General features: G+C 41.1%; 1 protein-coding gene across 1 annotated transcript in view; it reads right to left on the reverse strand.

The window, feature by feature from the left end:
* PRKAR2A (protein kinase cAMP-dependent type II regulatory subunit alpha) overlaps positions 1 to 27,980 on the reverse strand; it is an 81,391-nt gene that overhangs the window by 29,928 nt on the left and 23,483 nt on the right. The window contains exon 2 of the mRNA XM_081853670.1: positions 24,679 to 24,714. Coding sequence (XP_081709796.1) covers positions 24,679 to 24,714 — 36 coding nt within the window. The remainder of the gene's footprint in view (positions 1 to 24,678; positions 24,715 to 27,980) is intronic.

The following is a 27,980-nucleotide window of genomic DNA, read 5'->3' on the forward strand; positions in this document are numbered from 1 at the left end:
TATACTGTCCCCATATGACAATTGGGCTTAGAGCTACGTATCATGATTAAATCTTTGGTTAGCAGGATTGCCTGGGGGCCTTAACTAGCCCTGCTTAAAGCGGAAAAGAACTAGAGATTACACTGGATACAAAAATCCTGCTTTACGAGAGAGAGAGAAAAAAAACTTCATTCTCACTGAACATGGATGGGTACACTCTGTATCAATATAACCACCAATACTAACAAAATGATATTGTGGATCTGTATTTGCTATCCAGAAAGAATAAGGGTTCCGTATACTGTGAAACTAAATATTTAAACTGAAGCATGGGAGATTTTATCAACCCAATCTGTATTAAAAGAAGCAAATAAATTTTATAACTGAAGTTGAGTCATATACAGAAAGATTACTTGAACAGGATACATTAAGTCAATGATACCTCATTTTCTGGTGCAGCATAAAGCCCCTAGGGAACTCTGAACACACATCCCCTAAAGCAGGCATGTCCAAAGTCCGTTTCGGGGACCTAATGCAGCCCGCTGGATGGCTTAATCCGGCCGCTGTGGCAGTTTATTTCCTGGGCTAAAATCCTAAAAGAACTCAACAGCTTCAACCCTAAAAGAAGCTCAACAACTTCAATCCTAAAAAAAAAGTAAACAACTTTGGTCGGCCCCCCACGGCCCTTCACTTCATCAAATCTTTGAAAAAAGTTTGGACACCACTGCCCTAAAGCCTTCCAAAGACTTAGAACAGTCATTTCCAATTTTGAAGAGTCATTTTATTCTACTATACCATTATACTGAAACAGAAAAGCAACTCAAATTTGTATTCAGAGCAATTAAATGTTGTTCCCAACTATTCTGAATATAAATTTGAGAGTTTAGCATTTTAAAAATTGGTGTGGCTGTCTGCAAACATTGGGCTGTAGTCAACTAAATCCCATACCATTCTCTACAAACAAAGCCAAGTATTGTAACTCTCCAACGGTTTGACTTTATCCCCTTAGGCGCACTCTTCCATTGTTTCACGAAACAGACGGATGCCAGCATTAACTTCAATGGGTCTACTCTGAGTAGCATTAAATGCCACCTAGGGTTTCATCCAATGCCAGTCCTACTCAGAATAGATATACTGTAGTCAACTTAATGAACCTGACTTTGTGCTCAATGCACCCAACCAGCCCTGTCTGTAGAAGACCTGTGCAAGAACTTCCGCTTGCGCAACAGGGCTCCCGCCCCCCACTCTACTCCCGCTGTGAGCCCCCCAAAACCACAGGGGGGGTCATTTCACCTAGGAATCAGGAATGTTTGCACAGACTGGAAGAAGCTGTTACAGCTTCAAACAAAACAGTTGTCTTTTTCTATCTAATTTTATCTCTCCTTGCTTATTCTAAAATTTTTATGTACAGTGGTGCCCCGCAAGACGGACGCCTCGCAAGACGGAAAACCCGCTAGACGAAAGGGTTTTCCGTTTTGGAGGCGCTTCGCAAAACGAATTTCCCTATGGGCTTGCTTCGCAAGACGAAAATGTCTAGCGAGTTCCTGCGGGGGTTTTTCCCTCCCCCCCCCTTTTCCTAAGCCCTAAGCCGCTTATCAGCTGATCCGCTGATAAGCCGCTTATCTCTGTAAGAGATTCACCTGCTACTTCTTCCTTTCTAGCTGGAATCTATGTGTTTGGAGCCAAGCCAATCCCATTAGTTCCTTGTTCAGATCTGAACTTTAATTAAGGCTCCATTAAAAGATGAATCTATAACTTCTACTTTGCTTTGATTGCAAGACTAAAGAGAACAGGTCTGAAGGGCGGGGGATTCTCCTATGCAAGAACCAGTTGTAAGGTCATTTTGAATGAGCTGATATGCGTTGAGTGAAGTTTAACTGCCCCTCCCCCACCCTACTACTCCGCCTGAAACCATTCACAGAATTGAAAAAAGCCCTGGAGACAGTGAAAGGCTCCATGCAGCCCTAAGCAAGAACAATAAAAAATTTATAAAAAGAAATTATGACCAGTATTGACAGCAAATACTCTTTCAAGTGAATATATTGTGGCGTGCTCAAGTCATTCAGTGAAATTGATCAGAAGAAGGTTCTTGCCCAAACAATTCATTCATTCAACACATTACGTGGAATGCACTGCTGAAAGGTGCAGTCGTAATCACTAGCTTAGACAGCTTTTTAAAAAGATATGCCCTCTGTGGATTTGCCTGAATAGATATTTAAACATGACAGCTAAAGGTGCTGTTCCATATTTGAAGGCGGTATACCTCCAATTACCAGTTGCTGAAGACAAATTGGCACAGGATGCTTATCACTATACCATGCTGTGTGTTTCCCAGGAGCACACAGCTAGCTACTCCAAGAGATAGTGGATGGCCTAGATGGCTCATTGGCTGGATCCAGAAAGGCAGGTATTGTTGGTCTGACCTGGAAAGTGCCCTCAACTTTATTTATAATCTGTTCCCTTCTCACCTTTCTATAGCAACACTCAGGTCAGTATACAATTAAAAGCAGCACAGCAAAATATACACTCAATTATCCAGATGTTTCTGGTCTTTTCCCCCCCCTTCTCTTTTGTAAGTATGGTTGCTTTCAAACCAGAAATTTCTTGCCTTTTTTTGGAGTCCGCTTACACAGTGAAAGTAAAGATGCCTAAGAACAGCAAAAGATTAAGAGTCAGAATTGTTTTAACCTTACTTTGTTCCTCTTCTGTTTATGTTTTGCTGGAGTCTACACCATTAAGAATTTTACAGAGGCGCTCATTTGTACTCTATTCACTAGTCTGACAGTACAAAACTCTTGGAACGTTGCCCAGCTTATTGAAGTGAATAAACCTGAGCAGAGAGAGAAAAGCAAGCCTTTTATAAAATCTGAAAGGAACCTCAGAAGCCTGCTAGTCACTGGAGATCAAAGGTTTATGCAGTTTCGTAGCCACATTATGCATAAATGCAGCATTAGTTGAGATACTTATTTGTACTCTCCTACAGAGAAAAAGTACTGTGTAAGTAAAGCATTGTCACTCTGCTAGTTAAGCATTCATTCAGGAATTAACACAACACATTCTAACATTAACAAACATAAAGCTGAGATGAACAGCACTACAAATATCATGGGTTTTTTTCTATTTCCTCCCACAATTAAGCAAAAATCAAATACAGTGGTGCCCTGCAAGACGAACGCCTCGCAAGACGGAAAACCCGCTAGACGAAAGGGTTTTCTGTTTTGGAGGCGCTTCGCAAAACGAATTTCCCTATGGGCTTGCTTCGCAAGACGAAAATGTCTTGCGAGTTCCTGCAGGTTTTTTTCCCCTTTCCCCCCCTTTTCCTAAGCCGCTACGCCGCTTAACAGCTGATCGCTAAAAGCCGCTAAACCGCTAATAGCGCTAATCCGCTAAGTTGCCAATGGGCTTGCTTCGCAAGACGAAAAAACCGCTATACGAAGAGCCTCACGGAACGGATTAATTTCGTCTTGCGAGGCACCACTGTAGATGGAAATGTGCTGTTTTATATATAGTGTCAGGCAGGATTCGAGATAAAAGTGCTCTTAGACAAAAAGTCACAGCATCTTCTCTTGTAGAAATACATTCCATGTTTTACTTTGCATTTGAGTGAAGGAATGACACAGAATGCTAGACAGAAGCAGCATTATCCTCATCCAGAGAGAAACTCATCAAAAAGAGGAACAAGGGTTTAAAATCTCCTTAACCGTGGTAACACAATAAATGAAACAAAAGAGTACCCCCCACTCAGAAATGAGTTACTACTGTATTTTGCTTTCTTTATAGTCTTCCTAGATGATACAACAAGGTCTGAACTGAACTACAATGACCGTTTCGTGGGGGGGGGGAGGGTTTCTATTCCCGGCCCCCCGCCTGCATCGGTGGAGCACATATGAGCACACCACACCCCGTTACACTCTTTTAGTGACATGTTTAATGATGCTTTCATGTCACTTCTAGGTTCAGCACTGTGCACTCAATCACGCATCATTCTGACGCACATTGATCGGTCCTTGCCAGTACTTTACATTATTGCTCACATGACAGCTGTGGTAAATGAGTTCAATAACTGAGGGGAATTAATGATATGGGGGAAGAGACGCGGGTGGCGCTGTGGTCTAAACCACAGAGCCTAGGGCTTGCCAATCAGAAGGTCGGCGGTTCGAATCCCCGCGATGGGGTGAGCTCCCGTTGTTCAGTCCCAGCTCCTGCCAACCTAGCAGTTCGAAAGCATGTCAAAGTGCAAGTAGATAAATAGGTACCGCTCTGGCGGGAAGGTAAATGGCGTTTCCATGCGCTCCTCTGGTTTGCCAGAAGCGGCTTAGTCATGCTGGCCACATGACCTGGAAGCTGTCTGCGGACAAACGTCGGCTCCCTCAGCCAGTAAAGCGAGATGAGCTCCGCAACCCCAGAGTTGTCTGCAACTGGACCTAACGGTCAGGAGTACCTTTACCTTTACCTTTACCTTTACCTTTACTGATATGGAGATTAATATTCTTGAGCTTCAGTTTCGAGTTCCTGTAAGTTATTTGTCATGTCTCTAGTTGGTTACATGAAAATAAAGCTTGGAGGCCTATTCTTTCTCTGTTGCTTGCATTGGTGACTCATGCAAGGTTACATTATCAGTATTACAGCTATGGTTATTGTTATCAACCAATATTGTTACCAACCATTGATATCAGGTTTGAAGTCAGTTCACATGATCAAACAACAAGAAATCTGGGTTCCAGAACATATGCCTACAAACTGCTTTGCATTCAAAGTGACATGTTCGACAGCCACATTTTTGTAATTCTACCTCACCAGTACAGCAGAATAGTAAGGAATTGGTTATTGTACACTGACCTGCTGAATACACTGGGCAAGTTCACAAATCACAATAAACCACAGTTTGAAACAAAGTATGGTGTAATGTCAACAAGCAGTATGCTACTCAAAAGTGCACTCGTTCCCCATTTGTCCTACTGCTGACATGTCATGGTCAATAGAAGCCCAAGCATCTGGTGGGCTGTATGACCCAGAGCAAGACTTACGTGTTATTGAGCATATGGGATTTCTGTTTGGTCAACCGTGGGAATCAGACTTCCAGACAGAGTAATGAGACCTTCTCTGGAATTGCCCACCAAAATGGTGTCTCAACTTAATTCCCTTGGTGTCTAAAATCATCTAGTTAAGTCTCTAATGGAAATTAACAGAGGGGGTGCTCTTTATGAAGACCATGATTGTGTGACCAGTCTATGAGACATGAGATAACTAAGACACTACAGCAGTAGCATGATTAAAGCTGCACAGCCTCAAATTCCAACCCTTTTCACTGCATTTAATCTTTTAATTCCCTTGTGTAGCCTCCAAGACTAAATGTTTTTCCCCAAGCTCTGCAATAGTTATTTTCCACCATAATTGGAAACACACTCCTAAGTATCTTAACAGTCAACATAAATATAATTTTATGAGCAATGAAATGAAGGTTTTAAATCATTCTGGTCAATATTTTAAATTTCCATTATATTTTCATTGGGTTCTGCTTTCAACAGCTTCCCCCACTCCCAGGGAAGTATTTCAAAAACTTCCAAATTAAAAAGCACCACCAGAGTCTGGTGATTCAGAGAACAGAGCATGAGATGCTGATAACAACTGGAATAAAAAGCTGGTGTTAAAATGTGACCTTGCAAACTGCAGGATCAAACAGGTTGCAGATCGCATATTTCAACAATATGTTTCCAAGCAAAGCATTCTGAGTCTACACTTAGAATCTCTCATTATTTTTTTTTAAGAATATATATGTTGCTGCAGAAAAAGCAGAGTGTTGAATACTACATTAAGGAAATAGTAGTATAGCACATAGTTGCCTGTCTTGCTTGGCTCTCCATGGGAACACAGAGAGAGAAAACACTCAGTATAGCACAGCACATTCAGCTGAGGCTGAAAGCAAAGTCATTGCCCCCCTTTGTTTCTAGACAGAATGAAAGCTGGAAAAGGCAAGCCCTGTTCCTCCCACTAACCTGTCACGCTTGCAGTCAGATAAAGCACCCTGACAGCTACCCTTATGGCTTGGATAAATCAAGTAAATCAATAAAAATACTTAACTGAGGTTCTGCCCACCCCACGCCCCGCAACCTGAAAACTGCCCCCCCCCAACATTAATCCTGGCTACGCCCATGCTTGGATATTTACTTAACCACCCATTCTTAGGTGGTGTACTTTTACTGCAGAATTTAAGCGCTATTTTTAAGGGGGGAAATGTGCAATGAAACCCCTACATCTATACTGCAGCCTTAAGACTCTTTCCAGACAACAGTTTGTCTACTAAATAAAATAAATGTGCAGCATCAGGACATCTTTCCTCAATGAAATGCTTCTCTTCCAGACCTGTCATATTCTCCTCAGCACTCAGCTTTATTTTCTCAAAGGGAAACACGTGCAATCTCGTCTCTCTCTAATGCACCCACTGCTACTGAAAATATTTGGTTTTATCCAATTAAAACATGTGTGAACAGAGTGACTTCCACAAGAGCTACATAATTACCCCCCCCACTTCCCCCCCCCTGCACACCTCCCAAATCTGCTCTGGGCATTCCCCCAATTCTCCAAAGATTTGGGTATGGTGCAGGTAGTGCACAGGTGGAAGGAAATTCTGTTCTGTTCATGAAAGTTTTTCCATGCACACAATGATTTAGTTGGATACAACTCCAAGTAGAATCTATGCATTGACCTTATTGCACAACTTCTGTTACATCGCTTGCGGCAATGCCTCATGCCCACAACACTTTGGATCTTCAAGTTTTAGGTTAAGAAGATTCCCACAAAGAAGAACCTACCTAGCACTTTTACATAAAAAGGTTACTGCTGTAGAGATTTCATGAGCCTTGAGGTGTTTTAGTTTTGAACTCTGCCCTTTTTAACCCCAGTATAGGAGAACACATCAGCTCCTTTCCCCCTCTGTATTTAAATATTAGTACACTCTTGTCAAAATTAAATAAAAAATACAAGATTTTTTTTAAAAGCAAGAATGGGGAACCTGCGGCCTGTTACTATACTACAATTCCCAGCAGCCCCAGCAGCATGGCCAATGGTCAGAGTTGAGAACTGTAGTATCTAGAGAACCACAGGTTCACCACTATTCTTTTAAAGCAGATACTGATTGTTCCTGGGACCCGGGTGGCGCTGTGGGTTAAACCACAGAGCCTAGGGCTTGCCGATCAGAAGGTTGGCGGTTCGAATCCCCATGACGGGGTGAGCTCCCGTTGCTTGGTCCCTGCTCCTGCCAACCTAGCAGTTCAAAAGCAAGCAGTGCAAGTAGATAAATAGGTACCGCTCCGGCGGGAAGGTAAACGGCGTTTCCGTGCGCTACTCTGGTTTGCCAGAAGTGGCTTAGTCATGCTGGCCACATGACCTGGAAGCTGTACGCCAGCTCCCTCGGCCAGTAAAGCAAGATGAGCACTGTAACCCCAGAGTCGTTCACGACTGGACTTAACGGTCAGGGGTCTTTATCTTTACTGATTGTCCCTATTTCAACAAGACAGATAACCTATTATTTTGTGGAGCCAGGGTATCAGATCATAGAATCATAGAATCATAGAATCATAGAGTTGGAAGAGACCACAAGGGCCATCGGGTCCAACCCCCTGCAGTTTAGCATATTTTTTAGAATAAAAGGCAGCTTTATTTTTACCAGCGAGAAATGCCCTTATTCTAAAATACAATCATGGCTCTGCAAGGTCCCCATGTTCAGAGCTACAAATCTCCTAACAGGAATGTTCTATCAGCACCAGTATCCTCAAATCAATTAGAACAGCTGAAGCACAAACATTCATTCATTCATTCATTCATTCATTTCACCTTAAAAAATGCTTGCCTTTGGTACTGTGTGGCATGTTACAGGCAAATCCTTAATCTCGGGCATGTCTAGATATGTCAGAGCCATGCACCTGACAAAAAAAAAAAAAAGCTGATACAAATATAGAACACACAATAGCTGTTGCATTGACTATAAAGAACACATAGTCTTTGGTCATAGAATTTTAGAGTTCAAACAGACCCAAGGGTTATCAAGTCCAACCCCCTGCAATTCAGGAATCTCAGCTAAAGCATCCATGACAGATGGCCATTCAACCTCAGCATAAAAACCTCCAAGAAAGGAGAGTCCACCGCCTCATGAGAGTCTGTTTGCCTGTTAGGTATTTTGACAGTTTCCTTTTCTTACAATTGCTATTTTATCCAAACTCTCAGATTGTCCTTTATATTTTCAGACATGCACTCATGAAGCAGTCTCTAAGATTTAACACTAGATTGTTTCCAATGGAAAATTCCACAAAAGCATTGCACTATTTTCTCCCACTTTCCCCTTGGAACAAGTTCCCATATCAAATCCCCAAATTCCATTTTGAACATTTTACTTCACATGTATTTAAGCTGCTTTCTGTTAACACCTTTAACACAGAGACGTGACAGTTTGAACTAGTTGTTTGAACTTCATGTTCCTCAAAATATAACAAGGAAAAAACAGTGGAAGGTAAACATGTTAGTTGAGTCTATGCCAAGTCACTGCACAGAAGGAGAATTTCTGAAGAGGTTTTTGGATAAGATACCTGCCCTAAAAAAGATCCACTGGAAAATATGAGTCATTCACAACCACTACTTTACAATTCAAGACAAGGACCCCACTTTTAGGAATATCAAATGTTTTCACATTGTTTACTTACATAATAGTTTTAAAATATCAGATCTGTGTAACTAAGGCAAATTTAGCAAGGCACTGAGCACCAAATTATGTCACTGTCTCAAAAATAAGCAGTAATGTTTGTCATGCTAAGAGCAGGGGTGGAGAGAAAAAGGATATACGAATTTTACTTTAAGCCTTTTTTGGTACAATGCTTCAGGACTCCCAGCAAGTTCTAACAAATGACTCAGGCTGTATTGCCACAATCAGTATGCAGTTTTTACAAAGGTTGTTAAACGCAAGTACTTGGCAGGAAAATACTCTTGAAAATAAGACACACACAGGGAGAGAATTATATTCTACAAATAGGGAATCTTGTTTGAAATACAGTTTCAAATTAAGCTGTTCCTGTTTCATTTAAAAAAGAATTCACTGAGTGGTTTATTTCAGTTATGAATGGAGCAGAAAGAAAACCATACTCCTTGTTCTGTGATGACCAGCCAAAAGCATACTTTTGTGCACCTATTACCCAACAGATTTCCCCACCCAGTAGAAAATGAGAGGTTGTTCCAACAGCCTATGGAGAGGTATCTGTCATATAAGTACTGGTGCTTTGCATCCCCCACCTGGTAGAGTGTATGGGACTGGAGGAAATCAGGATCCAAATGGCTATCACCATGCTAATTCATAGTTATTAACATCACACAAAATTATTATTTCTGCCATGAAAGAATTATGATCACACAAGCAAGCTATATTTTAGGAGGCTGCCCTGGAAGGCATAGTTCACGTGCTCTACAAACTTGTAGTCTTATAAAGATTATACGTATTTCATTCTATGAAGGAGCAAAAAGTAATATAGTCGTATCTTGGAAGCCGAACAGAATCCGTTCTGGAAGTCTGTTCGATTTCCAAAATGTTCTAAGGGGCAGCTTCCGAAGAACGTTCACAAACCGGAACACTTACTTCCAGGTTTGCAGCGTTTGGGAGCCAAAACATTCGACTGCTAAGGCGTTCATCAACCAAGGTACGACTGTACGTACTGGGAACACAAACCAATCTGCAATCAGAACCCACCATTAATGAAATCTGCAATGAATATAGTCACTTGCAAACAAAAATTACAGTTCTGCATTTGCCCTCTGGCCTGTAAGGGATGCTACTAAAAATATTGAGACTTCCCCCAGCCACACTATGGAAGGAGACAGGAAGCCTGGTCACACATAAATCAACTTGATGAATTACTGAATATATTCAGTCCCCATTCAACGTTTGGGTTGGTTTGCTGTGAGCAAGTGATTAATAGAAGATTTGTTGGTTAGTGGTTTATGAAACAAACCATTAGCAGTTTAGACACAGCTTGTTCTGTATAGGTAGCTAGAACAAAGTCTATTTTTGTTGCAGCAATGTTCATTGTTAATGGTCCTTGAAATTCAGAATAAAAATTAGACACAAGCTGAAGCTGTGTGTCAGGGAACTGCCATCAGAGCTGGAGGCGGAGGGAAGGCTCCAGAGGGATGCCGGAGAGGGTCCCAGTAGGGAGAGAGGCAGCCCATCTGCTGGGGAAGGAAATCAGCGTAACACCAGTGGAGAAGGGGGGCAGAGAGAGGATTTGGAGAGGAGGCTCCAAGACTCTTCGCCAGAAACCAGCGGGGAGAGCACGGGTACTCCGCTGCCCACTCCCTCCCTGCGCAGAAGACTTCCGCGCGGGGAGAGTAGGAGGAGACTTGGTGTCAAAGAACTTCTTTGCTGGAAGAGATTCAAAAAACGCCCACTGACGGATTCTGCCAGCAACTGAGACAGCCATGAAGTGAAGGGCTGTCCAGACAGAAAGGGTTCAACCAGACAACCAAGCCAAGAGTGGTGGCAACTTACGCACAAGCAACCCCTAGAACCATTACACTGTGTAACATATGGGTCATAAAACACTCAGGCAAAAATTATCTATACTGGATTTTAGAAAAAAAAATGAGCTGGTCAGGTTAAGCAGGTCAAGCCATTTTGTTTTTTTAAAGCCTCATCCATCCTCTTCTCCAACAGCCTGTTTACTGATGTGTATATGGTTTATTACCTTATGTGCTTTGTATACCACAGTGAACATGCAGCAGTTGCACCTTGTCAGAACTTGTCAAGAAATGTATATTCTGACAATCTGTATTACCATCTTAAAATCCTCCAACCCAAAAACTGACATATTAGAAAAAATCCCTTATAGGCATAACCTCAGTTACAGATAGGTAGCCGTGTTGGTCTGCCATAGTCAAAACAAAATAAAAAAATTCCTTCCAGTAGCACCTTAAAGACCAACTAAGTTAGTTCTAGGTATGAGCTTTCGTGTGCATGCACACTTCTTCAGATATATCTGAAGAAGTGTGTATCTGATATATCTGAAGTGTATCTGATGTATCTGAAGTGTTCTTCAGATGTATCTGAAGAAGTGTGCATGCACACGAAAGCTCATACCTAGAACTAACTTAGTTGGTCTTTAAGGTGCTACTGGAAGGAATATTTTTATTAGGCATAACCTCATTCATACTTTATCCTTTTCTGATGTGTTTTAAATGAGCCATTCTTTTCACTACCTCTGTCAACTATTCATCAATACCCGTTGCCAACAGTGGTGGTTTCTCCAGAGAGATGTCTCCCAAGTTCAATTCTCCATCTCATCAGTCACTTTTAGAGGGCCAGATGTTGCATTTAACTGGAGCTCCAAGAACCAACTCCATTTTGAAACCCTTCACATTGGCTTAAAGCAAACATTTCTTGAAGTCTTAGATCCTAACTGCTATTCCAACATCATCAAGCAATATAGAAACAACTTGCCAATAGAAACTTGTATTTTACTATTTGGTACTGTTCGGCCAGCTTAAAATATTTGTTCTTTACTTCTAGGTTTAAATAAATACAGTAAATGTATTTCAGATTTTGTGGGAGGGGGTTGTGGGGGAGAATCCTGCTTTACCCCACAATGATGCAGCACATGATTGCCATGGTTGCTTAATATTTTAAAAAATTCCAAGTAGTGTATGCAAATAAAACCACAAAAACAATATCATAAATGAAAGTGCCATACAAAAATCCTGTGGTACAGTGGTGCCCCGCAAGACGAATGCCTCGCAAGACGGAAAACCCGCTAGACGAAAGGGTTTTCCGTTTTGGAGGCGCTTCGCAAAACGAATTTCCCTATGGGCTTGCTTCGCAAGACGAAAATGTCTTGCGAGTTCCTGCGGGTTTTTTCCCCTTTTCCTAAGCCGTTAAGCCGCTTATCAGCTGATCCGCTGATAAGCCGCTTAACAGCTGATCGCTAAAAGCCGCTAAACCGCTAATAGCACTAATCCGCTAAGCTGTCAATGGGCTTGCTTCGCAAGATGAAAAAACCGCTATACGAAGAGCCTCACGGAACGGATTAATTTCGTCTTGCGAGGCACCACTGTAATGGCAAAGGGGTTAAAAGTAACAGGAGATGAGACGGGGAAGAAAATAAACACAAAAACTTTAAAAGCTATTGTTATTATTTTAAAAGATAATATTTTTAAGAGCTGACTCAAGTTCCACATTTGAGGGTAACAAGTAAGTATGATGTATACACTAGCTGTCGTTTGGCCCCCACCAAGCTCACTGAAATGCTGTGCAAAACATAATTACATGCAGGCAAATATGCAAGTTCCAAGCTGCTCTTTAGTTCATGAACCTGTCAATGGGGGCCCTCACAACTGAAAGAGTTACCCACTCCCAATTTGCAGTTACTTTTCCAAGTAGGTATTCGAACAAGATGCAGCTTTAAAACTGTCAGAGGAAGAGTTGTTCCTTTGTGAAGCTTCCCAAGCTGTTAATCTATTACAGCCTGAAAACAAGCGCTTGCTATAGCTCAGCTAAACATCCATTTGTCTTTCGAACTGGAGCAGGTCACCGTGTACCATCTGATCCAGCCCATTTCTGCTAAACTCCACAGAAGTAATTGTGAAAAGGAGAACCACCCCCCCCAAATGGGTGCATAGGACAACACGGATCAACTGGGGTGATTGGGTAGCAGGAAGAGCTCTCTTTAATTATTATTAGCCTCTGTATGGTTATATACATGATCTACATACTAAAAACTGAAATGCTTTTGTTTGTTCCTCTGTAACTGTCATAAATCTTTGCTTAGGTTACCATGACATTTAGAGCAGCCCTGGCAAGCCAGTGACAGGTACAATAATACACTGCTTTTATTCTTTGAATGCATACCAACTGCTAGTCGAGATATAAATTTGTTTCAGTCTTATGTATGTGAAAACCAACTGACTCATCGCATGCCTTTCTGGAATGAAAGGTCATCTTATCGCTGCAACAGGATTGCCTGCAGTATAGTGAGTGTATCCACATTTACAGAACCTTGGCCTTAACCATGGAAAAGAATGTCAGTATACCAATATGTGAAGCAGAAATTACAGTGGTACCTCGGGTTACATATGCTTCAGGTTACATACGCTTCAGGTTACATACTCCACTAACCCAGAAATAGTGCTTCAGGTTAAGAACTTTGCTTCAGGTTGAGAACAGAAATCGTGCTCCAGCAGCGCGGCGGCAGCAGGAGGCCCCATTAGCTAAAGTGGTGCTTCAGGTTAAGAACAGTTTCAGGTTAAGTACGGACCTCCGGAACGAATTAAGTACTTAAGTCGAGGTACCACTGTATTCTGATTTGTGAACAGCTAAACTTGAATTTGACATGCAAAACAAACCATTCTTACACTTGATGAAGGATCTTCCTACAGGTGTACAGGTCCAAATCTATAGACATACCTCTGGAGCCCTAACTAGGCACATTCTATCTGCTCCCCAAAATAAACACACTAGGCAACCCTGGACACATTACTCAGACAAAATATCATCAGCACTCCAACTTATATACAGGACACCACTGACTGTCTGAAGAAACTACAATATATACTATTGTATATTATTTCTACTTCTACCCCACCCTACACCAAATGGGTCCAAGGGCAGATTATAAAAGTAGTACAATAAATCAGAAATAACTACAAAACAACCAATGACAAAGCAGCATCACCGAACAGCAATGAAGGAGGAAAGCCATCCACTTAAGTAAAGACAAAGAACAGTATTAAGAAGAGGTAGATGGAGAAACATCCAGGTCTCCCCATAATTCAGGAACTACTCTTATGGTGAGTGGAGTACCTGTGCATACTGTGAGCTGATCTGTGTATAATACTAAGCTAAACCATGACTTAGCATACATACATAATGACTCCAAGTGAAGAGATTGCAGCTGCTGTGCTCTTCCCCTAGCTCTCCTGCTGCAAGCTAAGCCATGGTTTGGTTTGGGCCAGGGTGACCAGAGACGTTTTGATCCAGAGGCAAAATGTCCCGCTGCCGCCCCTGCAGCTTGCCAGGGGCATGAGGCTCTGCAAAGGCTTCCCCTCAAGGAAAACCCTTGTGAAGCTTCTGGAACACCTTCCTCTTGCCAACAGTTGGTGAGAGTGAGGCATTCTTCAGAGCTTTGGCACTGGTCTCTCTCCACCTCTAGGCCACAGAAGTGGTGGGGTGGGTGGGACACCCGTGGAGCACCACTTCTTGCATTTCCACCACCTGAGGTCTGAGCTCCTACTGGTGCCATCCTAACCTGAATTTGCCTGTGCATCTTCTCTGCTTCCCCTCAGATGACCCAATGAAGCAGCTTTATTCCAGTAGGTCCTATATAAGGAGGATAGTATGAAAGGAGGGGGGTGAGGGAGGAGGCTATGTACATGAGTATTCTCCTGTAGCTTAAACCCAAATCCAAGATGACAGGACGTTGTTGGGGGGGGGCCTTGTTGAAGGTCATCTACATTTTGAAACTAACTTTAAGAAGCCCCTGAAGTTCCTTGCATTATTTAAGCCAGGTTACAAAGGTAGTAAAACACAATACTATATGCAATTATACAATGTTCCTTGATCGTCACACTTTGCCAAAAAATATACTGCTAGAGTTGGCCAATCAAGGCTGGCATAATTATGTTTTCTTCTAGACAAGACTTTCATCAAGCCATCTTTTGCTTAAGCATCCCACTGGCCAGGCCGGAATGCAGATGTTGACAGAGTCCTGAGTGTTCAGCAAAATACAGCCATAATATTCAACATCAAGTGTTGTTCAAAGCTGCCCACTCTACTAATACCAACTTTTTGATCTATGTAGTTAATGCTTCACTTCAAAAGACATTAGCACTTGATGAAGTATCCTAATGCTATAAAGAAAGACCACATGTGCTCTCTAGAAGTTCAAGTTGAACAATAAGGCCATCATACCTGAGCAAACACAGGGGAAATGTCACGTCTCAGTCCACTTCATTTAAAATGCACAATTAACCTTTTGTTCAAGAAATGCCGGAAGCAAGTTCTCTTCATCATGTAGCTATGTAACTAAGAAATTTTGCAGGGCAATTATTAATTGCTTCAATCCTTTCTTCATGAAGAAAATACCCAAGTACCATTTGACAGTTTTTAGTCTACTAACCCACTAGGCTGATTTTTGCAAGCTTACTATAATAAAACTATGTTTATTGGATCCTAAGCCTAAAATCTGTTCTCTTACAAGACTGTATGTACTATGCATTCTAGCACAGTTGTCTAAGATACTGACAAGTCTATTATTTCTATACAAAAACAGGAGCTATTTTCCCTTTATGCTACTACTACTCCAACTGACTAACAATATCATGGTAAGGATACAAAAGTAGCATATGGAGAACTGTGAAGAGCCTTGCATCCTTTGGTGTGAGGGGCAGAGAATATAACCCTTTTCGATAATTATAGCTGCTTCCTTTTTTCTTTACAAGTCAGTGGAAAGATGAAATACGTAAGTTTGAAACGGTGGGGAGCTGCTGCACAGCATGGGCAGTCTCTGCACTGCCTTGAGACCAGCAGGCCTAAACAAAACACATGCAACCTCTGTGTGCAGGAGAGTAGGTGGGGAACTACTCAACAATACAAAGCAGTGGGCTCAAAACCTGTTGCTTCAGCTGTGTAATGCAGATGAAGAAAGAACTCTTTGAGACCTGTGCCCATTACAACATATGCAACAGATCTGGACTACGGAGCAATGTGTAAAGACCCTCAGCTTTTTGTTAAAATTTCAAGAACGGGGGATTATTCAACATTTGTGGTAAAAGCTGCACCCTGATCGCCTTCAACAAAATATTTGCTGAAAGATCTAGAAAAACTATTTCTACAAACAGCAATTACCTTAAGAAGGCTCAGTTGCACTCTTATATTGACTGCATTGGGTGGGTGTACCTTTAGAAAACTCAAACTGGTTAAGCATGGATGGGTTGGCTCTTTGCTACGAAGGGCCACTGGCTACAGTGGAAAGTCAATCAAGTCCCAAGGGAAAGGCTAGCCAGTGTTCCCCAACCTTGGGCCTCCAGCTGTTTTTGGACTACAACTCCCATCATCCCTCACTAGCAAGACCAGTGGTCAAGGATGATGGGAATTGTAGTCCAAAAACAGCTGGAGGCCCAAGGTTGGGGAACACTGGGCTAGACCATGGGTAGGCAAACTAAGGCCCAGGGGCTGGATCCAGCCCAAATGCCTTCTAAATCCAGCCCGTGGACAGTCCGGGAATCAGTGTGTTTCTACATGAGTAGAATGTGTCCTTTTATTTAAAATGCACCTCTGGGTGATTTGTGGGGCATAGGAATTCGTTCATTATTTTTTTTCAAAATACAGTCCGGCCTCCCACAAGGTCTGAGGGACAGTGGACCGGCCCCCTGCTGAAAAAGTTTGCTGACCCCTGGGCTAGATCAAGGGGAGCATGTGCTGTTAGGTGCTTTCAGGCAGCTCCCAGCACTACCGTCCCATGCAGTGTTTTTTGTTAGGAAGACTACGTGGACAAGACTGGTATATGCACTAAACATTGGTTAGCCAGGTGAAATTCTGCTATGGACCCACCCACAGACCAAAGGTTCTCCCCTCTCAGTGGTAAATGATTTCAAGATCTACCACAGGACATTTCGCGCTCTGAGGAGAAAGTAAGCTTACTTGGAAAATCTTTGGAAATTTAAATAGTTTTGCCAAAATGAAAATGAGGGAAAGGTTATTCAAGGAAGTAGATGATTCATTACTTATTATAAAGGATGTTTTGTTTTAATTATGTGAATTTCATACTTTTATCATGATTTTAGTAATTTCAAATAATGCTTATAGATAGATTTGTAATTTCCAGAGATTATAAAAATTTTGTTTCACATTCTAGTAAAGTGGGTTAGATAAATGTATTAATATCACTAAACAGATGAAAAATAGAATCATTTTTTATCAATAAGTAAAACATATTGAACTATATAATGCACTTAATATGTCAGTACTACATGTACTTAAATATGCTATGTTACTACTAACAGCATTTGGGGCATGTGCAACAGGAGAGCCGCAGAGACCACATCTTGCCCCAGGCCCCACGTTCCTCTCTGTGACGCTGCCGGCATATGCAAGGAAATTCACTGTTGAGCAAAAACATTTACGGTAAGTTGTCCCTTGGATCAAAGGTTAGAACAAAAATGGTCTCAATAGCAATTGTAACAGCTTTAAAGATTATCTTAGACTAAAGACAGCATAGAAGACTGAAGAAATCCACAATGTACTGACTCCCCCAAAGTACTGGTTTCATATGCTTAACATTCATTCTGACTTGAGTACTGAACGCAAACAATGGCAGGATTCTTCAGTTAGCCTAAAATATAGATTTAGTCTAGGCGGAAATTCTGGCTCAACTTAACTCCCTTGCTTTTAGGACACCAGCACACCTTGTTTAATTCAATTATGTCCCAATTTAGTGTTTCTGAATTAATCTTTGTTCCAGCAATGCATACAATCAGGTTTGAAAACACTCTGTTCCCTTGAACTATTTTTAAAATAGTGTGCATCTGAAAATAGACTTCACCATAAGTAAGTGTGATAGTTTGGGGCAATGAAGTAGTTAACATCAATTTTTAGCAGGAAAATGGGAAAAATAAAAGCTATATAGATATTCACAAGAACTAGTAGTGCAATGTCTCATCTCCACCAGATTTATGCAAATACAGTGTGACCACACTTAGAATACTGTGACATTTCTGCCCCACATCTAAAAAATATATTGTACAGCTGGAAATTCTTCAGAAAAATTCAATGAAAACTATAAGAAGGCTGCAGCTACTCCCGTATGATGAAAAGTCTTGTTGTGTGGACTTTTCAATTTTCCATTTGTGTCCTATCTTTCTAGATTGTATTTTTTGTGACTTTCATGCTGCTCTTAAAGTCTTTTTTGGCTGAAGAGAATTTAAAAAAAAAATTATGTAAAAAATCATATGAAAATTAGCTGATACAGACATAGCAAGTAGTATTCAACTACTGCATCTCGTCAATGCAAGGATTTTCCTTGAGAAATGGGTGTATGTGCACTCTCCCCTAATCTTCTCTAAAGAGTTGGGGGAACCCTTAGGACAGTTTTTGGGACACACAGGGGGGAGAAGAAGGAGAGGAGATGGGGAGCATGTTTCATTGTACAAGAGCAAATCCTTGCACTGATGGAACTAGAGTCTTAGTGCTATGTTGATTCCTCCCACCCTGTCCAAGACAACCCTGCAGATTTTCTCAAATACAATAAATTACCCTTCATTCTAATACTTCTATTTATTGTTAGCTTAAATAAGGAAATACAAATTGTGGGGGTATGTAGCCACAGGTATTGCTATTGCTGTATAGTATTATTGCATCTTTGCAAACACAGAACTGCAAAGTTTACCTGAAACAGACTGCAAAGATGGAAATCTCTTTTAAAAGAAGAAGTCAATTTAAGTACCAAAGAGGAATACATTAAATCAATTTATCTTCCTTGGGTTGTGCCTTATTCTACCTTTACTGTGGTGGTGGTGGTGGTGGTGGTGGTGGGGAATTCATGTTTTTAGAAGACACAGATTAAAAGATAACATGATTTTTTACTGCATGTTTAACAAAAGGCAAGCATCATTGTAAGAAAGTGAAACGATCCTAATCCTAAACACTATTGACGAAAGGCAGCCAAATTAGGCGTTCAAATCCCAGAAAGCAATTAACTTGACAGCTGAGGTCTTCTTACACAGCAGGGAGACACGCACAAAAAACTGAGGGAGGTTTCTGAAAATTTCTAAGCATTGCAAGAAGAAGAAAAGGCGCTGTGCCTTTGTGACTGCTGGCAGCCTACCCAACCTAAAAGATTGTCTGATAATTATGCTATATACAAGACAAGGATGGAGAGCGTTTACCTTATGAAAGCATACAACATAAAAAGAGATCACATTCTGGTGCCAAACTCATTATAATGCTACACTAGTTCCGTTTAAACCACTGTCGTGCTGAATAGATATATAAAAACAATATTTGATTCCCTCCCCCTCTTTCTTTTTTCCTTTCTCCTTCTGTGATGGAACTCCTATTTGGGGACTTCCCCGGCTTTTTTCTGGCCCATGTAGGACCAGTCTGGATAGTTAGTCTTGGTGAAGACTTGACATTTTCATCCCCCCAAAAGTTTTTGATTTGAGTTTCCATTGAAATGAGGCTGTATTTTAATCTTGTTTTTAAGTTGTATTTTAATCAATTGTTTTTATATCGAGTGTTAGCCGCCCTGAGCCCAGTCTTGGCTGGGGAGGGTGGGGTATAAATAAAAATTATATTATTATTATTATTATTATTATTATTATTATTATTATTATGCTGCTGCAACTTGTCTTGATGGTGTCACAAAATGAACTTTCAAGGCTGAAAAGAGAAGCCAACTCAACCAGGATAGTACCAGTATTGGTCATGTGATGACCCTGACCTAGCTTTGACATAGCTACTTGACACTTTAATAAAATGTTCCAGTTCCATTTGGGAAATGAAAACTTGCAAAGCAAGCAACCAGTTCAATCTGAAGTATGTGTATGCTTAATATCCTGTATCTGAAACCTGTTCTGCCCCCTCCCCCACACTTGGTGCCATTTTGCAGACTGTCTACTGAAACGTCATACTTTTCTCAGCTTAAATGTTAATAAGGCCTCATCTACACATGCAGCAGAGTAAGTTGACCCAGAATAGTACCAATTCAGATGGCAGATGGGAGAATGACAGTGCTGAATGCTTTCCCATGTAGAACAGTCCCTGCAAATAAAAACCTAGCATATTTGGAAGAGGGATGCTAGCCTAACCATTACCTTCTATGTTGTTACTATTTTTTTTGTTGTTGTTTTTACATAAGTAAAAAGTGACCTTTCCCCATCTGGCATGATACAAGCCCATTCTTACAACTCAGAATTTTTTCAACTCTTTCAGCTACATATGTAGAATATGCCTTCATTTGTTAATAGGCAGAAATGTAATTACCCATTTCTGATGCATGCTACAGTTCCCTGTTGTTTGCTGGCACTTACTGACCTAGAGGCATAATTGATCCTGTTATAAAATGTAGGAGAAGTGTTGTTTTAAAGAGAAAGAGCATTAGCTTTCTCCTACTGCTCAACTGGAATGCAGTACTTAGCTGGAGTTACTTCAGGCTAAAAGCCCGATTCTGAACCCAGATTTTATTAAAATATCTGCCAATGTTGTTTACATACTTTTCTAAAAAGGGCTTCATGCCCTTTAGAAAGAGGAACCCAGAATTTGCCTGGGGAAAACAGAATGCCCTTTTCAAGCACTTGTTCCCAGCAGCTTGTAATTGTTTATAGCAGTCTTCTGGTGTCTGGTAGCAGGCACCAGGTTGGGGAAAAATGGTTTAGGGGTATGTCCAAGCAGGCTTGATAGCAAAAACTGTTTCTCACAAACTTAACAGCATATATAGCCATTAAGTGACAGTGGCCTTATTAGGCAAATCACTGCCAGCCCTTACAATTACAATATGGGGACAAAATATTGAACTTTGGCAGCTTCAGTCAAATTGTTCTCTCTGAATTATCCTAGCACCATGCCTCAATAAGAGCTTGCCATGTGTGAAGAATAATGCTGACTGTGATTTCTGCATGTTAATATTGAACTACTTTACAGGGTTATTCTAAAGTGTACATGAAGTGCTTTGAACTCGCAAAAGTCTTATGCAAATGCTAAGTGTTACTAATACTACACAGGTGTATGGTGTGTTAAAGGAAGGGCAGTACCTCTGGTGGGGGACATATTGTGCTCCTTCTGGGGTTGTTTGCCCATCTTTGGTCCCCACCCTGCACTCCACTCTCACCTGTGGCTCCTAAAAGCTGCCAGCATAAGATAGCAGCCACACCTCATGAAATGGCTTTGATGGCTGGCTAAACCAGGTGAGGGTAGACAATGGGTCTCAAACCCTCAGTGAGTTAGGGACTTCCCCTGGATGCGAAGACAGACTCTGGCAGATTGAGTGGATAAGACGAATAGTGGGTCCAACGGTCAAGAAGGCAGTTGCTGCACATGCTGTAGAGGGAAATGAGGGGCAGACAGGGTTTGTCAACCTGGGAAGGTAGCTCTTCTGGGAGAAGGAAAACTTAAGCCTCCACTGCCTTGTGGCTATACTCATTCGCAAGAAAGTTTGGGCAAGTAAACTCTGAGGAAAAATCCATACCCACTGCCATGCAGGACATCTTCAGTGGGGGGAAAGGCTAAGGAGCGAACCCTTAAAAATTCTGAAGTGGAGTCCCTAGGATGGGTGGGTGGGATCTTATACACCACCTTCTGGCAACTCCTGCAGCCAAGCTGGTGCCAAATGTATTGCTCTGCTTTCCTCTGGAACACAGTAGTAAGGCCAAGAGGGGGCGGATCTTGTCATCTGGGCAGCCCAGGACCTCCATACACACTGCCCAGGCTTGTGCCCCAGAGAGGTCACTTTAGTGCTGCTAATGCAGCAATAGCAACATGGGAAACAACAGTTAAGAGTTACTGGTCTCAGTAGCCATAACAGGTGCTGTGATTCTCCAGCGCTTTAACAATGTAACATACAAAATCATAAAGAAATATGGCAAACTAATCCAACTACAACTAATATAAGGTGAAATCACGATATACATAAAAAGTTAAACAAAATCAGAAGATACTGTAAAATCTTAAATAATGCTTTGAGATTGACTGAAGTAATAAATATAATTAAGCTTTAACTTTGGAATATTTATATATCTATAGCATCACCTAGTGGTATAAGAGGTGTTATTTTTTCCACAGGTGAGCCTAGTTCACCAAAGAAGAGAGGGTTAGCAAAGTTATGTCAACCATACAATACAAAGGGTTGGTGACAGAAGATTACATTGTTCAGCTATACTCATAAAATCTATAAAGTCAACTCATTCTGCAGTGAATCTGTCTTTTTTAATTTGTCTGTGTGCAGGTCTCAATTTATTTGTCAATTTTCCAAATACTTTTTCAAAATTGTTTACGGCAGTCAAAAATGAACATTTACTTACTTTCTCTCTTGTGAGAAACATAATGAGGCCAATAACTACAATCCACTGCCTCTGGAAATGTGAGTAAAATAGAGGTTTCCTGCACCTTCTAAAGAATCTGTGACATAGATGGTATCTGAAGCACTGTATATTGAATGTTCCTACATCAGAACTCCTTGCTTGGGGGAGGGGAAGCATGTCTGGGAACAGGCTCAGAGTCAACCATTCTGTTTAACTTATGTGTTCAAATCTTTCTATTCAAATAATATTCATCAACTGCATTTCTGAAGATTCCTAGATTTTAAATGTTCAATATAACTGAGTATTCTAAGCAAATTTATGTTTCGCTAGGCCACTGTGAATCTAACAGTTAAAAACATTCCAAACACTCACATACACTATCACAGATAAGAGATTAAAATAGTTTAGAGGACAGGTTTTGCCCATAAAACTTGGTGTAAAAGTTTTATCACTTATAGCAATACAAACAACAGCTGTAGTAAAAGAAATTCAAGGCTGCAGAGTATGGTTTATTTTGGAACATGAACATAGTAATCCCATGAAACCAAGACCATCCACTCACTGCAGCTTAGATCCTAAGAGACAGGCTTGTGAAAAGCCAATCCAGGATGCTTATACAAATAAGCGTTTCCATTCTGCATGTTAAATGTTAACTACATGCTATTAACTGCACTAAATCCCTGTACACACACACATACACCATATTGGGAACAGCAGAGCTGCCTTACTGCATGTCCCCTGCTGACTGTATCTTCCATGCTTTGGGACGGAAGGTCTGAAACAGGGAGCTTGCTCTACACAAGTACTCTTCCGATATAGTTTAGAACCCTGATTGCACACATCACTGTAAACAGTCCCCCTCCCCGTAAAGGCATGGCCACTTTGGGGGTGGGGATAGAGCCAGCAAAGACATGAAGGCAGAAGGACACTATAACAGCAAACATCACCTGTTCTTTGCTTCACATGATGGTGAACATTAGTGCAGGCAGCACTCCAGATAAATATTTAACTCCCCCAAACCCAAAGATAAGCAATAGGTATTGAAAAGCCACTAGCTAGGGGAGACAAGCACATTTCTACAGCGAAGGAAGTCCATATAGTACCTACTCTCTTGGGAGTTGGACATCCCTACTATACACCATGATATGGCTTCCAAACACTTTTCTAGAGCACATATAAGACATTCAGAGTAAATGACCAAAAACCAACTGAATTGGTGTTATATGAGTGTTATATGAGCGTTGCTCCATGACATACCGTATTTTTCGCTCTATAAGACGCACCAGACCATAAGACGCGCCTAGTTTTTGGAGGAGGAAAACAAGAAAAAAAATCTTCTGAATCCCAGAAGCCAGAACAGCAAGAGGGATTGCTGTGCAGTGAAAGCAGCGATCCCTCTTGCTGTTCTGGCTTCTGGGATAGCTGTGCAGCATGCATTCGCTCCATAAGACGCACACACATTTCCCCTTACTTTTTAGGAGGGAAAAAGTGAGTCATAGAGCAAAAAATACGGTAATTTTAGACTGCCTTTTGAACAGTTCAGATCTATTGGATTTGGCCTTTTTTTGTTTTTACATTTCATTTATGTATGTAAAGTGCTTCAGTAGCATTCTGCCCAGAAAAACAGAACAACTTTTTTTTTTAGATAATTAGGTAGATACAAGCCTATTTTGCTGGCATTCCATCATGGTTTCAACAGCCCTCACTGAGCTATACTGAAGGAAGCTAGGCAGCAAGCAATTTCTCAGCGGCATTGTAAGATGCTAGTTTCCATGTCTGCTAGTCCATACAGCCATTCAACTCAGCCCTCTCAAGGACACTCCGCTGCTTCATAACATTAACTATCCCCCTCCAAGAGCTCAGTGACATATTGCAAAAAATATGCTACTTTTAATTCTATTTTGAATTGATTTTTTTAATTAAAAAAAACAAAGTATAAAAGCCAACTAACAAACTCCCTGATCAAAACCTCCAAGTCGCAAGCACTCCAGAGTTCATCTGCCCTGCTATCTGCACTCACAGAACATTTAACGTTTTTACAAGGAGCTCATATTCTAGTTGGTCCTTTTCCTTATTCTCCCTCCATGCCACATGATAGCAATTCCTATTAAAACTGTAAGCTGAGCATCCAGAACAGAGAGTTTGAGTTTTTATAGAACCATGGTACATGCATATGCTGCCCTTAAGCTGGCAACTTTTTTTCCTAATTTTTACAATAGTTAAAGCTGCCTATTAAAGAGGGAAGAGGGTACAGCTTAGTGATGGAGAACATGTTGTGTATTCTAAAAGGTGCTGTTTAATTCTTTCAGTTAAAAAAAAACTGTCTTGGACAGCACTCTCATAAATTTTGCTTGGTTTGAATGAGAAACATTTAGTATAAAAACCCTTAATTACTTGGATAAATAATGTAAAATACAATATTGGTAGGGTATAAAAATAGAGAGCAACAATACAGCACTACACATATGATTGCTGCAGTAAGATTGTAAGACATTAAGACCAAGCTATTAAAAATATTACCTTTTTAGGATCACTGCTCTCAAAACATGCCCACAGAATTTGCCAACACAATATAAACATATATGCACACTGAGCTATTTTTTTAAAACAATTATTTGACAATTGTTTTGAGTTGCGTTAAAATATGGAAAATCTTACCTGATACTCTTCTGTTGAATCTGTTGATAACAGGAGCTGCAAAAAGAGAGGGAAAAAGTCCAATAAGCTAGGAAAAACTTGGTTGCTGAAACTACTAAGACCACAATACCATACTCCAGTGGTTTTCAACCAGTGTGCAGTGACACCCTAGGGTACCTTAAATCAGGCTTCCTCAAATTCGGCCTTCCAGATGTTGTGAGACTACACTTCCCATCACCCCTGACCACAGGTCCTGCTAGCTAGGGTTCATGGGAGTTGTAGGCCAAAAACATCTGGAAAGCAGAGTTTGAGGAAGCCTGCCTTAAATAGTGGCCAGGGGTGCCGTGATCAACATTGGTTTCTGTCCCTCTTCTTTTCCCTCCCTCCTCTGATGCCCTCTTGCGTCTCTGCCTCCCAAAGGCTTGCACTGCTGTTTATTGCAGCACCCTGGCTATAAGCTCCACAGGCAAATGGTGCCTAGGATGTACCTCTCTTTGGGGCTGGGGTGAGGGGAATGGCAGCTCAGTGACATGGGGTGATAGCAGCAGCTGCCCAGAGGACTCCCAAGGAGAGGAGGCTGAGGGAACACCCCACAAGGGAGGGTGTTTGAAAAAGGGTGAGAGGCTGCCAGCTCTGCAGGCAAGGGGTGACATAATTGGGCTCCTGAATGAGCCCCACAGGGGTGCTGCAGAAAGAATGTTGACTCAAAAAGGTTGAAAACCTCTGCCATGCTCTGAAAATACCATGCTCTGAGAACAGGAAAAGGGAAGGGTGCACAATCCTTTCCCTGTTCACCACTTTCTGCTCAAAACTGAACATCACATATGACTGCTTTTTCTCATGCGGGATTCAAAGCTTTCGTTTCCCTCACAAATACATGAGCAGCTCAGAGAAAAATGCCATGGTGCAGCAGCACAACTGGACGCCTTCATCTGCACCAGCTGCAACAAAACATGTCTCTCCTGTATCAGTATCTACTACAGCCATAGCCAGCACTGAAATTCTCCAACAGTTTGACTTCACTCGCAATGGCACATTCCTCTATTGTATCCAGAGACAGACAGATGCCAACAACATGCTTAGATCCCCAAAAGGGAAAAAAAGTGCCTAAGGGACTCTTGAGCATAATCATTATTTAATCCATACCCCCTTGATCATTTGTTTTCCTTTTGTCAAGATTTCCGTATGCATAATGGAACTTAAATGCTTTGCAAAGTGCTAGAAGTTATTTTTTGTTAAAAGGTAATCAGATGTGCACACCCGACTCTGCAACAGAAATATGAGAACCTGTTAGTAACTAGGATTGAAGGCATATTTATCCCTTCTGTTAATTAACACACTAATGGGATGTTCTTTGTAAATTTTGATGTCCGTGTTCTAAACATCCCAATCATATCCCATACAAGCACATATTAATGGTATTTATAGAAATTCTAATTATAGATTTCAGTTGTTAAAAATGGGCTCTTAGTGAAGTAACTGAACGTATCTGTTATTACATTTACAGATAGGTAGCCGTGTTGGTCTGCCATGGTCAAAACAAAATAAAAAAATTCCTTCCAGTAGCACCTTAAAGACCAACTGAGTTAGTTCTAGATATGAGCTTTCATGTGCATGCACACTTCTTCAGATACACACGAAAGCTCATATCTAGAACTAACTCAGTTGGTCTTTAAGGTGCTACTGGAAGGAATTTTTTTATTTTGTTTTGACCATGGCAGACCAACACGGCTACCTATCTGTAACTGTGTATCTGAAGAAGTGTGCATGCACACGAAAGCTCATATCTAGAACTAACTCAGTTGGTCTTTAAGGTGCTACTGGAAGGAATTTTTTTATTTTGTTATTACATGTTATTCTTCAAATTAGGCATCCAAGCAAGCATTTGATCCTTCCTCAGCATTCTCAGAACTTAATGCCTTGCTTCCATAGCTTCAGAATTTACATAATATATCAGTGGCAAACAAACCCGTATTTTCAAGAAGACGTGTGCAACAGCTCGCACTTCTTAGTGCAACTGCACTAAAGCTACTACCATCAAGCACAACCTTAAATACTCACAAACCCTCCAACCAATATATAGTGGATGAATGGATGCACAATTTAGAGTGATCCAAAGCTTATAATGGAGCACACTTCCCCAGTTCTTTATTCATTTCTACATATATTGAGTATTCACATGGGGATGATATGGGGTAGACACAACTGGAAGTTTGGGAATTATCTTGGGTGGCTCAAAGCTTATTGTGGGGTCCACACCCTATTTTGTCCCAACTGGGCATTGTGTTATTTGTTACACTGCCCCTTAGTCTCTGCATTTAGAATGATCAGGCTTTGTTGTCTGTTATTATGCATTTATAGGTTGTTCTTATGTAGACTCCTGCTTAAACTCATTTCCCTCAGAAAAGGAAGTCTCTCCTCTGTGCTTGTTGCCTGACATTCTGAATTGCAGCCTGGAAGGCCTGACATACATACATACATTCATTCATTCATTCATTCATTCATTTTTGCTTCACCTCAACCATACAATCTCTTTACCTTAGATTCAACCTTCCTTTAATCCTCCTCCTACAGCTACGTATTTGATCTTTTGCATTTGCTAGCTGTTTGCTATTCAAGCTGCATTAGCAATAAAGTTGAAGATAAGATCAATGTACTTGAAATGGTGAACTGGATCCAAGTTTAGCTGCCTGGATAAATACAGTACAGTATAATGTGTGTTGTAGGAAAGAACATACCGTTGTTCATTGGGTGTTACTGGCATGAATGTGTTATGCTTGTGAAGTGTCTTGTGCCCCAATGAAGCACTTAACTAAAAACAACATTTCAGTAACTTTTACAAGACACAGCTCTGGAAGTGTGAGTGACAACACAAAGCACCCTCGGTCTTGTACTTCTCTCCTGCCGGTGCTGTCATAAGCAAGTCACTTCTCCTTGCTGCACGGCAGAGTTAGATTTATATAAACCATAACAACACACGAAAATAATTTAAGTGCTGTAGATCTATAACCAATTTTCCTTGCCCAAAATCACATTCAGCATTATTATTCACATATGGTAAGATGTTTTTGTCCTTGCTTTTACTGTAGCACAGTCAGAGGACAATTCAGAGAGGCAAACTACAATCTGACTGAAGCTGCCAAAGCAAATGTTAGCGATACTGTTCTAAATCTTGCATGTTTAACAACACAAAGCCACTACAGAAGATAGTAATGAGGAGAAATGCATGGATCTCATCTCAGGAAGAAAAAGAATAACTATCGACAGATCAAGAACTGCCAGCTTTCCGGGGGGGGGGGGGGTGTGCAATAGCTCAGAAGCAG

The sequence above is a fragment of the Podarcis erhardii genome (genome assembly GCF_964252035.2).
Source record: "Podarcis erhardii genome assembly, chromosome: 2".
Taxonomy (NCBI): Eukaryota; Metazoa; Chordata; class Lepidosauria; order Squamata; family Lacertidae; genus Podarcis; species Podarcis erhardii.